The sequence below is a fragment of the Oncorhynchus gorbuscha genome, linkage group LG02 (assembly GCF_021184085.1).
Source record: "Oncorhynchus gorbuscha isolate QuinsamMale2020 ecotype Even-year linkage group LG02, OgorEven_v1.0, whole genome shotgun sequence".
Taxonomy (NCBI): Eukaryota; Metazoa; Chordata; class Actinopteri; order Salmoniformes; family Salmonidae; genus Oncorhynchus; species Oncorhynchus gorbuscha.
The window spans coordinates 7,133,350-7,145,952 of record NC_060174.1 but is presented as its reverse complement, the minus strand read 5'-3'; the positions used below and the strand labels follow the sequence as shown (position 1 = coordinate 7,145,952).

The following is a 12,603-nucleotide window of genomic DNA, read 5'->3' as shown; positions in this document are numbered from 1 at the left end:
GGTCTTGATTTCTTTGGAACTCATTGTCCAACCTCATTTCCTCGCGGTGGGTGGTTGGCATTTGAATAGAGTATCATGTGTCTGCCAATGCCACACTGCTACACTTGTGAATTGCATATCATTGCTCCTTTTCAAGCAAAGCAATTAAGTATTGTTTTGGTGGAAAACCAGTCGTAGTGGTGCATGGTGAAACAGTAATGTAATGGGTTTTTTTTTGTTTTATTTAATTAATTTAAGCCATAATGACCGGTGTAGATATCATTTTAATTCATAATTTAGCATGACGCGCTCCTCAATAGATTACGCAGGTAGGCCAATGCAGAAGGGGAAAAAAAACGAAATTGGCAAGGTACAAGAGGGAGGGGGAAGGAAGACCATTACGCAGGTTGTCATGACATCACCAGCGGCCGGCTATAAAGCCGTGAGTAGTAATTCGTAGAGTTAGAGTAGCACTTGGGAAGCTTGGAGTAAAGACCGACGCAAAGACAGAGAACCAATATAATTTATCGTATACTGAACTTCGCCAAAGAGGAATCCTTTACAACAAAAAACTTGTCAGAATGAACATCTCACATTTGGTGGCATGTGGACTTATGATCACCCTGCTTTCACTGCGGACAGGGGCGAAGCCTCTGACACCGGCGCAACAGAAGGTGAGGTCACTTCATTGATGTGCGCGCTGTCATTTGTGAGCGGAATGCGATTATTTGGAGAAATATATTTGCATGGTGCACAGCTATAGGCTAACTAATAGTATTCACATTACGGTTCCCCAAATAGCATCAACAACTGATGCAAGTGTATAGACTACTGGGAATGTACATATTGGTATGCATACTATCAATGGCCATGTATCATATATAAACTAGGCTATACTATATACTATACTAAGACCATTGCATTTACATTACATCGCTCATATTGAAGATGGGGGTTTGTATCTTTCTTAATTAACGTACGCATAGGCTATTACTGGAAGGAAAGGCTTGGTTTTTTATTTATTTTTAAAACGATCAGGGCGATATATGGATAGATACTGTGTTCAACGGCGAAACTACAGCCACTTAGGCTACTTAATTGCATACGGTTGACTATATTCATGCTGGTACCCAAGCGCGCGTCTTGAGAAGCGCTCGAGTGGACATAGGATACGAGGACACAGTGACCTTTACATGTAGACTACCCAAATGAGCTTTTGCGCGTCCTACATGTAACATACATATTGGTTGCCTTCAATAGGCTACTAAGTCAATCTTAGATATCTTTGAAAAAGTGTTTTTTAAACCAGATAACATCCATTTCCCACCCGTTGAAAAGGCGCATCTGCCATCAAGAGAGAGACTCATAGCGCAAATAATTCAACAACAAAAATCATTATGTCCTTTAATCAACGTTGAAAACTGATTGGATTTGCAAAAATTCATCAATGTAAGGGAATTTAGTAATTGTTTTACTCAACTTTAAACCTAAATACAACGACATGGTTAAAAAAAAATCACGTTGAATTCAAGTTAGTTGACAACTCAACCAAATGTAAATCAAAACAAGACGTTGAACTGACGTCTGTGTGAGTGGGTATTCTACTGCATGCGCACCTGTCTCTCCAGCTGCATCCGATAATCCCCGGGACTGGGAGACTCATTTCTGACCAGTGTTTATCGCTTTATTCAACGAATGTGCAATTAGAAAGGCTACACACCGTTTCCCATGTGTTAAAACGCAACACCACACACAAATTCAGGATTTGGTTTCAAAGGACGGGCCAATTAATTGCAGCATTTTATGTGATTTCTATTCAGTATCTAACTTAGGTCAGAACTCGTCGTGTAGCTACTGTCTTTTGGTTCTTCCTGACGCGAGTCAAGTGTAGACAGCACTGACATTACTAGATGTAGCCTATAATTGAGCAAAGGTTTCATATGGAACATAAATACATTTACAAGGCCAGCTGAAAACAAAAAAGTGTCGGGAAAAGTGCAGGATAGTGAGTTTACTGCTTCCTGAAGTATGCAATTGATGAATACGCATATTTGTCGTTAATCAGAATCATTCCCAGATGCGCTATCTGCTGACAGGTGCTTACATAAGTCGTTTCCATATAGAATGTATTATCTAAAGCGGGTGTCTCTTGTTTCTGTATCCCAGTCTCTCAGAAGTTTGCTGGGGGAGGAACTGTCGGAGTTCATGGCGTCGGACGAGCGAGAGCAGAGGCTGGAAAAAGTGCGCTCCCGGGTACGCTTGCTGCGAGACCTGCGCATGGACACTCGCGCCAAGGCCATGTGGGCGCGACTGCTGAACGACCAGCCCAGCGCACGGAGACACAAATCAAACACCAAGAAAGGATCCGCGGCCCGGAGCGGCTGCTTCGGACACAAAATGGACAGGATAGGCACCATTAGCGGCATGGGCTGTTAGAGAAGGCATATCAAGACTTGTTGGTAAGTAACCTAACCTCTCACGCTATCTCCCTTTCTCCTTGCGCAATTGCACATCATGTGATTAAATCAGGAGGAACGTACATCACCACCAATTTAGGATGGGAGACAAAAAGGCAAATGATATATATATTTTAAAGACTATTTGAAAACAACCTAATTTGAGGATCGTTCTATGAGTCTACTACAAAATCCCCAATGTAACTCCTGTGACAATTTCAGATGAGTCACCCATAGACTACAGACTGTAAAAGCGTTGAACAGGTTGCAGTAAATACCCATGCTTTTGTTTTTTTAATTGAACCTTTATTTAAGAATAAATGTATGCTCGTGGAGGTGATGATGTGGCCCCCTGTGAGCACGTCAGACTGGCAACATGTTGCAATTTCTCAACCTGGAAGGTGCAAAGACCTTTCAGGCTGCAGGTCCTCAAAATAAAATACAAATACGTTCATCATTCATTTCTCGATATTCATAAAAAATCAAGCTAGCTCACTAGCAGAGTTACATTCATCAACATCAATGATCCGCTGATAGCCCACCCTCTTGCCGATGTAAATCATGCGTTTAGGAGGCACTGTAACTACCTTGCATTTTTGACGTGTGTGTTTTTGCGGAAATAAATTGGCCTATGCTCAAAAATGTTAGAATGTTGTGACTTATCTTCAATGCTCTCAAATGGTTAAATAACGACTTCATAATAGAGCCCATGTAACAGTATAATTTGAAACCGTCCCCTCGCCCATACCCGGGCGCGAACCAGGGACCTTCTGCACACATCAACAACAGTCACCCTCGAAGCGTCGTTACCCATCGCTCCACAAAAGCCACGGCCCTTGCAGAGCAAGGGGAACCACTACTTCAAGGTCTCAGAGCAAGTGTCGTAACCGATTGAAACGCTATTTAGCGCACACCGCTAACTAAGCTAGCCGCTTCACATCCGTTACACCTAGTATTCATGCTATTTTAACTCATAGTGGCTTGTTAGCTAGAGTCCAGACTACCTATGCTGCCACTGCTGCACTGACACATGTGCAACTCCTGGCAGAAGGGATGGAGTTGGATGGGAAGTAGATGCAACGGCTCCTCTTTTGTCTTTCTGCCTCTCTCTGTGTCGCGTAGCAGCCAACCAGATCCAATATTGATGATTATGTAAATCTAAGTGTTGTTCAGTGTCAATCAAATGTTATGCTGCTGTGGCAGTATTGTTGATATTTAAACTAAGTAGCTAGCTACACAGGATCGACCGGTCACCGCATCTCAAGCCATGCATGTTTGGATTCTGGGCATGCGAGCACAGTACAGGGCAGGCCACCAACGGACGGGTATGGGTGGCAAACTTCACGACGTCACGACTAATTGCGGGCAGAACAACAGACAAAACTGAATACAAAAAAAAATATTCCACCACCAATAAGAGCACTTGGCGTGTGGGAGGGCAAAGCGACAGGTGCTCTGCACAGGTAGACTCTTATCTGTGCAAGACACATGCCTGACCTGAAAATTCAGAGTAGGGATAAATCCTTCAGACTAATCCTTTTGGTTTAGGCCTACTGACTAATACAAACACATCTGGTTAAGACTGCATTAGGAAGAAGGATAGGGAGAGACCTACAAATGCATCTGCTTCTTGATTGAAATCATGAACAATCGCCTGCAAATTGACTTTTACAAGCAGTCCATCTATGTGCTATCTGCCTTTCCTGTGTGGGACAGTGGGAGAGGGCATAACGATGTGTCCCACTGATGCTGTAACAGAACATTGTGTTGAGGACAAAAGCCCCGTAGAATGAGATCACAAATCCCCTCTTGAAATGTTCCAAGTCTGTGGGAAGCGATCAAATTGGCCTTAGGAAGTCCATACACATTGCAGGACATCATCATAAGTAATCATAGCTATTGGCTGAAAGCCTAATGGGACATATGTGAACACGATGAGGACATAATCAATGACTTCATAATTGTCCCACACTCCAGTCTGCTTTATCAATGGCCTTTGGCCTGACAATAAGATCTACAGTAGATCTCAGAGTCAGGCCAAAGGCCGTTTGGTAATGCAGAATGGATTATGGGACAATTATGAGGTCATCGACCAGTCTCTAGTGGGTAGGAAGAGGAACACCTACAGAGAGAGAGAGAGAGAGAGAGAGCAGGTTCCTCTCTTTGTAGATGGACACACTCACAGAAAACATGTAACACACACACACACACACACACACACACACACACACACACACACACACACACACACACACAGCACCCTAGGAGGAATGTTCCAGGAAACCCTTCCCTTTTGCTCAGAAAGAAAAGCAGAACATGAAAGGGGCGGTATGCAGGATGAGGCAATGGGGAAACCAGGTGAATCACGCTAAGGGGTGCTTGGCCTTCATGTGGTTGTGTGTGGCTAACAGTGAAATCCTGCCGGGGGGGGGCTGGTGTGGTGCCTTGCGTACGCTGTGGCTCACAGACTGTCTATACAGTATGTGACTAAGTGTGTATGTTTCTTGGGCAGACACCTCTCTTCCTCCTTTTACTAACTTTAATGAGAAGTGAGAGATGAGCAGAGTATTGGGCAGTCAATTAAGGATTGTGTGAGAGACTAGGTCTGGACTGTGGTTGGTCGGAGCAGAGGTGTGCATTGAGACTGTTTAGTTAGAGGGTTTGTTTTAGTGAGACTGACAGGTGATCGGCTATAATTTGTGTCCATATCTATTTAGAGGTTTCTGTGAACAAATCCATCTATTTAGAGGTTTCTGTGAACAAATCCATGTATTTAGAGGTTTCTGTGAACAAATCCATGTATTTAGAGGTTTCTGTGAACAAATCCATGTATTTAGAGGTTTCTGTGAACAAATCCATGTATTTAGAGGTTTCTGTGAACAAATCCATGTATTTAGAGGTTTCTGTGAATAGATCCATCTAACCAGGTCTTTTCTTCTTCTTTCTTCCCAGAGCGTTCAGACGATGGGTTCGGACAACTTGGGTTAAGTTGGTCCTCGCCTGAGGAAAATTACCTAAAAAGTGACCGATTTTTGGTACGAAAAGCCACCATGACCAACATATTCAAGGACTGAGACAACAATGATAAAACCAATCCATATGTATAACATAAAGACCAACACACAATACAAAATGGCGGATAAGGGTGGAAAAACTAGAAACCGCAAAGCTGTATATTGTCGCTGCTGCTGTACATTCGTGTACTTTCATTCCGCATAAATGTATTTATGTTTTAAAAACTATTTATATGTTTATAAAAGAGATATTTATAAATATGAGTTTTATTTATGCAACATTTTGAAATGGATGCAAACTGCAGGTCAATTCTGTTTGTAACCTTTTTTTTGTCCTAAACAGTTGTACATGTTTTCAAAATGATTAAAAAAAACATTCCATGCACTTATGAGTCTCCTTCCAGTTTCTGTATATGTGGAAATCATGTCTAGGGCTCTATTCAGTGGGAGTCTGAGGCTGAAGCTTTGTTCTGTGATAGTGAACCGCTTACATAGGCCAACAAATCTCTTCATTGAGTGCTGTTGTAAATTATCTTTTTATTATTAAGAAGGACAAGTGAATGGACAGAGATATACAAGAACACAAACTCTTAGGCAAGACCAAATGGCAAATATAGATACTGTATACATAACTTGCTTCCTCTCAACAGTTTCATCATCGGAGTCAACTGTTGTTTCTTAAGCTGCAAACAGCTTTTAACATGTCAGGCTGGAGTGCTTGGATATCCTCATTAATCCTCATGAGGATCACGTATGTATGCAGGGAGCTCCTTTTTACCATCATGTGAATGTGTGTATTCATTGGAACAACTACAGCAGAGGTATCCGTATGAATCACCTGGATGTTGAGCATTAGGGCACACGACACCTAATGTTTTTACAGGGGAAAAATGAAAATAAGCATTTCTTATTGGAGAAGTCCAGGAAGTACCTATTTCAATCCGTTCTCTTCCATTTGGTACTTATTGAACACAACCCTGCAAACAGCTCTTGATAAACATAACCATTTTTGAACAAAGGCAAGTGTTCAGCAGTGTGATATTTAAACACAAGAGGGCGGCAGTGAGAAAATAAATGTGGAATTCTCCCAACTGTGCAGGTGCATGAGCTGTATGCCAGTGAGCCTGAGCTATAAGGCAATCAGAGACCACTGAAAATGGATAACTAACTCCCTGACAGAAACATTTGAAGGGTATTGTCTAGAACATGTCAAAATGGACAGACCTTCAAAGAATATATAGCAATACATGTGATCAATTTCCCTGTATTTACCATAATGCTTGATGTAATCAACACCATCCATCCATCTCATCATGGTCTCTCATCTCATGGTCCATTCATTTTAGTTACAGACTACATAGGAATTCATGTGTTGCAGAGAAGTCACTATGAAAAGACAGGAGCGTGGAGGTTCTGTGTAAGAGTGACGCTCTCCCCTAATTTGATTGGTTCCTATCTAAGAGGCAAGGAAAAGGACATCCTGTTCTTGTTTAATGAGCTGCTCCTCAGTCTTTGCCATGGTCTTGTTTCTAGGGCGGTATTGGAAATTGTAAGACCTAATGCATTTAATTTCTCCACTCGGAAGAATAATATGTTGGTGGATGGTCATTGGGGTTGTGTAATATAAATCTAGGACACCAGTTTACTGTGTTCTAATCAGCCATCTGTTCTTTATGAGTAGTTTCTAGGGCAAGAACAACCTAATTGTGACTCAACCTGACTCATAAGAGGTGTAATGACACCTTATTCAAGTTTCCAGTTTTATTGTCACGTGCACAAGTACATTGAAATGTCTCTTTTGCAAGCTCTAAACCCAACAATGCAGTAATCAATATCAGTAATACAAATACTACACTACAAAGTAGAATAAAAACACACAATAAATTGAAATAAGAAGACGAGAAAGTATGTACAGTGCCTTCGGAAATAATTCAGACCCCTTGACTCTCCACATTTTGTTACGTTACAGCCTTATTCTAAATTTGATTAAATAAATAAAAATCCTCAGCAATCTGCACACAAATAACCAGTAATGATACAGCAAAAAAAAAATATTTTAGTAAATCTATTAAGATACAGTATAATAAACAAATACTGTTCTGGCCCCTATAGTTGGGTTTGAGTTCCTTTAGGCGATGATGTAATTCCAATTGTTGACCACTTGGGGGCCACTGTCCTGTGTCGAGGTGTGTTGTTCGTTTAATGTGCTGAACCTTGTAGAAGAAGAATTGTTTACGTTCCGAAATGGTGAAAGTCACTCTGTGGAGCTGCAGACGTTATTAAACTCCATCCTTCTTGCTATCATTTTGTAGAAAAAAAAATAATCATAACATATTTGACATTCAATTCATGATGATATTTTGTACAGCTTATTGTTTTAATGATATTTATGAATCTTGATAGCCACATGAATATATGTTCAGTGCATTTGATCTTGTCATGTTTTGGATAATTATTTCCTTCCGATTTAATACATAATGCTGCATATTTCTGTGTTTATGAACATGTATACAAATACAATGAAGCCTAGTATTCATTCATACACATTGTTATTTTCATTCTATATTTCAGTTTTACTCATTTCAGTCACTATTACTGTACCTACGAAGCAGTGGCAATAAGTTATCTTCCAACACAACAGTAGCTGTACCGGTTTTATCAATCTGCTAAGTTTAAGAAGGGGACTCTTTTGCGAGGGTAGAATATATAGACAGGATTGTGTCGAGGCACAGATCTGGGAAAGGGTACTAAAACATTTCTGCAGCATTGAAGGTCCCCAAGAACACAGTGGCCTCCATCGTTCTTAAATGGAAAAAGTTTGGAACCACCAAGGCTCTTCCTAGAGCTGGCCACCCGGCCAAACTGAGCAATTGGGGGAGAAGGGCCTTGGTTAGGGAGGTGACCAAGAAAACGATGGTCACTCTGACAGAGCTGTAGAGTTTCTCTGTGGAGATGGGAGAAACTTCCAGAAGGACAACCATCTCTGCAGCACCAATCAGGCCTTTATGGTAGAGTGGCCAGACGGAAGCCACTCCTCAGGAAAACGCACATGTTTTGAGTTTGTCAAGAGGCACCTAAAGGACTCTCAGACCATGAGAAACAAGATTCTCTGGTCTGATGAAACCATGATTGAACTCTTTGGCCTGAATGCCAAGCATCACGTCTGGAGGAAACCTGGCACCATCCCTTCGGTGAAGCATGGTGGTGGTAGCATCATGCTGTGGGGATGTTTTTTAGTGGCAGAGACTGGGAGACTAATCAGGTTCGGAGCAAAGTACAGAGAGATCCTTGATGAAAACCTGCTCCAGAGCGCTCAGGACTTCAGACTAGGGCGGAGGTTCACCTTCCAACAGGACAATGACCCTAAACACACAGTCAAGACAATGCAGGAGTGGCTTCGGGACAAGTCTCTGAATGCCAATGACTGGCCCAGCCAGAGCCCAGACTTGAACCCATTCAAACATCTCTGGAGAGACCTGAAAATAGCTGTGCAGCAAGGCTCCCCATCCAACCTGACAGAGCTTGAGGGGATCTGCAGAGAAGAATAGGAGAAACTCCCCAAATACAGGTGTGCCAAGCTTGTAGCGTCAAACCAAAGAAGACTCGGGGCTGTAATTGCTGCCAAAAGGTGTTTCAACAAAGTACTGAGTAAAGGGTTTGAATACTAACATAAATGCGATATATATATATATTTTTTTTTTTTTCATTTGCTAAAATGTTTAAAATATATTTTTGCATTGGTATTATTTGTTGATTGATGACGATTTTTTAAATGATTATTATTATTTTATTTTTTAGTAACCCCTTTTTCTCACCAATTTTGTGTTATCCAAATGGTAGTTACAGTCCTGTCCTGCAACTCTTGTACGGACTCAGGAGAGGCGAAGTTCAAGAGCAACCCAGCCAAGCTGCACTGCTCAGGGATGCAAATTAGACCGTTTTGAATCCAAAATAGGTGACCGACGTGATTCGTGTAGATCCAATGAGAAAGGTTTGGAGAGGGAGGTTGGATCACTACTGGCTATAAGCGAATGAGTGATGCGCGTTTGGAGCAATACTGGCTGTATCCAAGGCTCAGCCAATCGTTGACATAACAACAGAATGCAGCGTAGCTCCCGACTGAAGAGAGAAGAGACAACCAACTTACTAGCTACAGCATCAGCGAGAGCTCTGGAAAGGCAGCTTGCCAGTTACAGCATCAGCGAGAGCTCTGGAAAGGCAGCTTGCCAGGTACAGCATCAGCGAGAGCTCTGGAAAGGCAGCTTGCCAGGTACAGCATCAGCGAGAGCTCTGGAAAGGCAGCTTGCCAGTTACAGCATCAGCGAGAGCTCTGGAAAGGCAGCTTGCCAGGTACAGCATCAGTGAGAGCTCTGGAAAGGCAGCTTGCCAGTTACAGCATCAGCGAGAGCTCTGGAAAGGCAGCTTGCCAGGTACAGCATCAGCGAGAGCTCTGGAAAGGCAGCTTGCCAGTTACAGCATCAGCGAGAGCTCTGTAAAGGCAGCTTGCCAGTTACAGCATCAGCGAGAGCTCTGGAAAGGCAGCTTGCCAGTTACAGCATCAGCGAGAGCTCTGGAAAGGCAGCTTGCCAGGTACAGCATCAGCGAGAGCTCTGGAAAGGCAGTTTGCCAGTTACAGCATCAGCGAGAGCTCTGGAAAGGCAGCTTGCCAGGTACAGCATCAGCGAGAGCTCTGGAAAGGCAGCTTGCCAGTTACAGCATCAGCGAGAACTCTGGAAAGGCAGCTTGCCAGGTACAGCATCAGCGAGAGCTCTGGAAAGGCAGCTTGCCAGTTACAGCATCAGCGAGAGCTCTGGAAAGGCAGCTTGCCAGTTACAGCATCAGCGAGAGCTCTGGAAAGGCAGCTTGCCAGGTACAGCATCAGCGAGAGCTCTGGAAAGGCAGCTTGCCAGGTACAGCATCAGCGAGAGCTCTGGAAAGGCAGCTTGCCAGGTACAGCATCAGCGAGAGCTCTGGAAAGGCAGCTTGCCAGTTACAGCATCAGCGAGAGCTCTGGAAAGGCAGCTTGCCAGGTACAGCATCAGTGAGAGCTCTGGAAAGGCAGCTTGCCAGTTACAGCATCAGCGAGAGCTCTGGAAAGGCAGCTTGCCAGGTACAGCATCAGCGAGAGCTCTGTAAAGGCAGCTTGCCAGTTACAGCATCAGCGAGAGCTCTGGAAAGGCAGCTTGCCAGTTACAGCATCAGCGAGAGCTCTGGAAAGGCAGCTTGCCAGGTACAGCATCAGCGAGAGCTCTGGAAAGGCAGTTTGCCAGTTACAGCATCAGCGAGAGCTCTGGAAAGGCAGCTTGCCAGGTACAGTATCAGCGAGAGCTCTGTACATATTCTTCATCCCTTTAAGCCAGTTTATTACTTGTTGAAAGGCAGCTTGCCAGTTACAGCATCAGCGTGACAAAGAGCTCTGGAAAGGCAGCTTGCCAGGTACAGCATCAGCGAGAGCTCTGGAAAGGCAGTTTGCCAGTTACAGCATCAGCGAGCGCTCTGGAAAGGCAGCTTGCCAGGTACAGCATCAGCGAGAGCTCTGGAAAGGCAGCTTGCCAGTCAGGTGCAACTCTCGCTCTCTTGAAGACGGAAGGGACGTAGCCAGCGGTCAGGGATGAGTTGATGAGCGAGGTGAGGTAAGGGAGAAGGTCTCCGGAAATGGTCTGGAGCAGAAAGGAGGGGATGGGGTCAAGCGGGCAGGTTGTTGGGCGGCCGGCCGTCACAAGACGCGAGATTTCATCTGGAGAGGGAGGGGAGAAAGAGGTCAGAGCACAGGGTAGGGCAGTGTGAGCAGAACCAGCGGTGTCGTTTGACTTAGCAAACGAGGATCGGATGTCGTCGACCTTCTTTTCAAAATGGTTGACGAAGTCATCTGCAGAGAGTGGAATGCGAGCCACTTTACAAGGGGGATAGGAGAGGAGGGGGAGAGGGGGAGGAGGATTTAGGAGGGAGGAGACGGTGGCAAAGAGCTTCCTAGGGTTAGAGGCAGATGCTTGGAATTTAGAGTGGTAGAAAGTGGCTTTAGCAGCAGAGACAGAAGAGGAAAATGTAGAGAGGAGGGAGTGAAAGGATGCCAGGTCCGCAGGGGAGGAATATTCATCTAAAGGATGTTTTCCTCCATTTCCGCTCGGCTGCCCGGAGCCCTGTTCTGTGAGCTCGCAATGAGTCGTCGAGCCACGGAGCGGGAGGGGAGGACCGAGCCGGCCTGGAGGATAGGGGCCATAGAGAGTCAAAGGATGCAGAAAGGGAGGAGAGGAGGGTTGAGGAGGCAGAATCAGGAGATAGGTTGGAGAAGGTTTGAGCAGGGCGATAAATGATAAGGATGTTAAGCTTGAAAGGGCTGGTAACTGTGACAGCATGGAATTCAAAGGAGGCGATAGACAGATGGGTAAGGGGAGAAAGAGAGAATGACCACTTGGGAGAGATGAGGATACCGGTGCCACCACCCCGCTGACCAGAAGTTCTCGGGGTGTGCGAGAACACGTGGGCGGACGAAGAGAGAGCAGTGGGAGTAGCAGTGTTATCTGTGGTGATCCATGTTTCCGTCAGTGCCAAGAAGTCGAGGGACTGGAGGGAGGCATAGGCTGAGATGAACTCTGCCTTGTTGGCCGCAGATCAGCAGTTCCAGAGGCTACCGGAGACCTGGAACTCCACGTGGGTCGTGCGCGCTGGGACCACCAGATTAGGGTGGCCGCGGCCACGCGGTGTGGAGCGTTTGTATGGTCTGTGCAGAGGAGAGAACAGGGATAGACAGACACATAGTTGACAGGCTACAGAAGAGGCTACGCTAATGCAAAGGAGATTGGAATGACAAGTGGACTACACGTCTCGAATGTTCAGAAAGTTAAGCTTACGTAGCAAGAATCTTATTGACTAAAATGATTAAAATGATACAGTACTGCTGAACTAGGCTAGCTGGCAGTGGCTGCGTTGTTGACATTGTAGGCTAGCTGGCAGTGGCTGCGTTGTTGACACTACACTAATCAAGTCGTTCCGTTGAGTGTAATAGTTTCTACAGTGCTGCTATTCGGGGGCTAGCTGGCTAGCTAGCAGTGTTGTTTACGTTACGTTGCGTTAAAAGAACGACAATAGCTGGCTAGCTAACCTAGAAAGTCGCTCTAGACTACACAATTATCTTTGATACAAAGACGGCTATG

General features: G+C 44.5%; 1 protein-coding gene across 1 annotated transcript; it reads left to right on the top strand.

Annotated features, from left to right (window-relative positions):
* The first annotated feature begins 432 nt into the window (after positions 1-432).
* On the top strand, positions 433-5,834 carry LOC123991093 (C-type natriuretic peptide 4-like). Its single transcript, XM_046292300.1, has 3 exons — positions 433-653; positions 2,146-2,438; positions 5,388-5,834. The coding sequence occupies exons 1-2, from the start codon at positions 561-563 to the stop codon at positions 2,413-2,415; spliced, it is 363 nt and encodes a 120-aa protein (XP_046148256.1). The 5' UTR covers positions 433-560; the 3' UTR covers positions 2,416-2,438; positions 5,388-5,834.
* Positions 5,835-12,603: the final 6,769 nt, after the last annotated feature.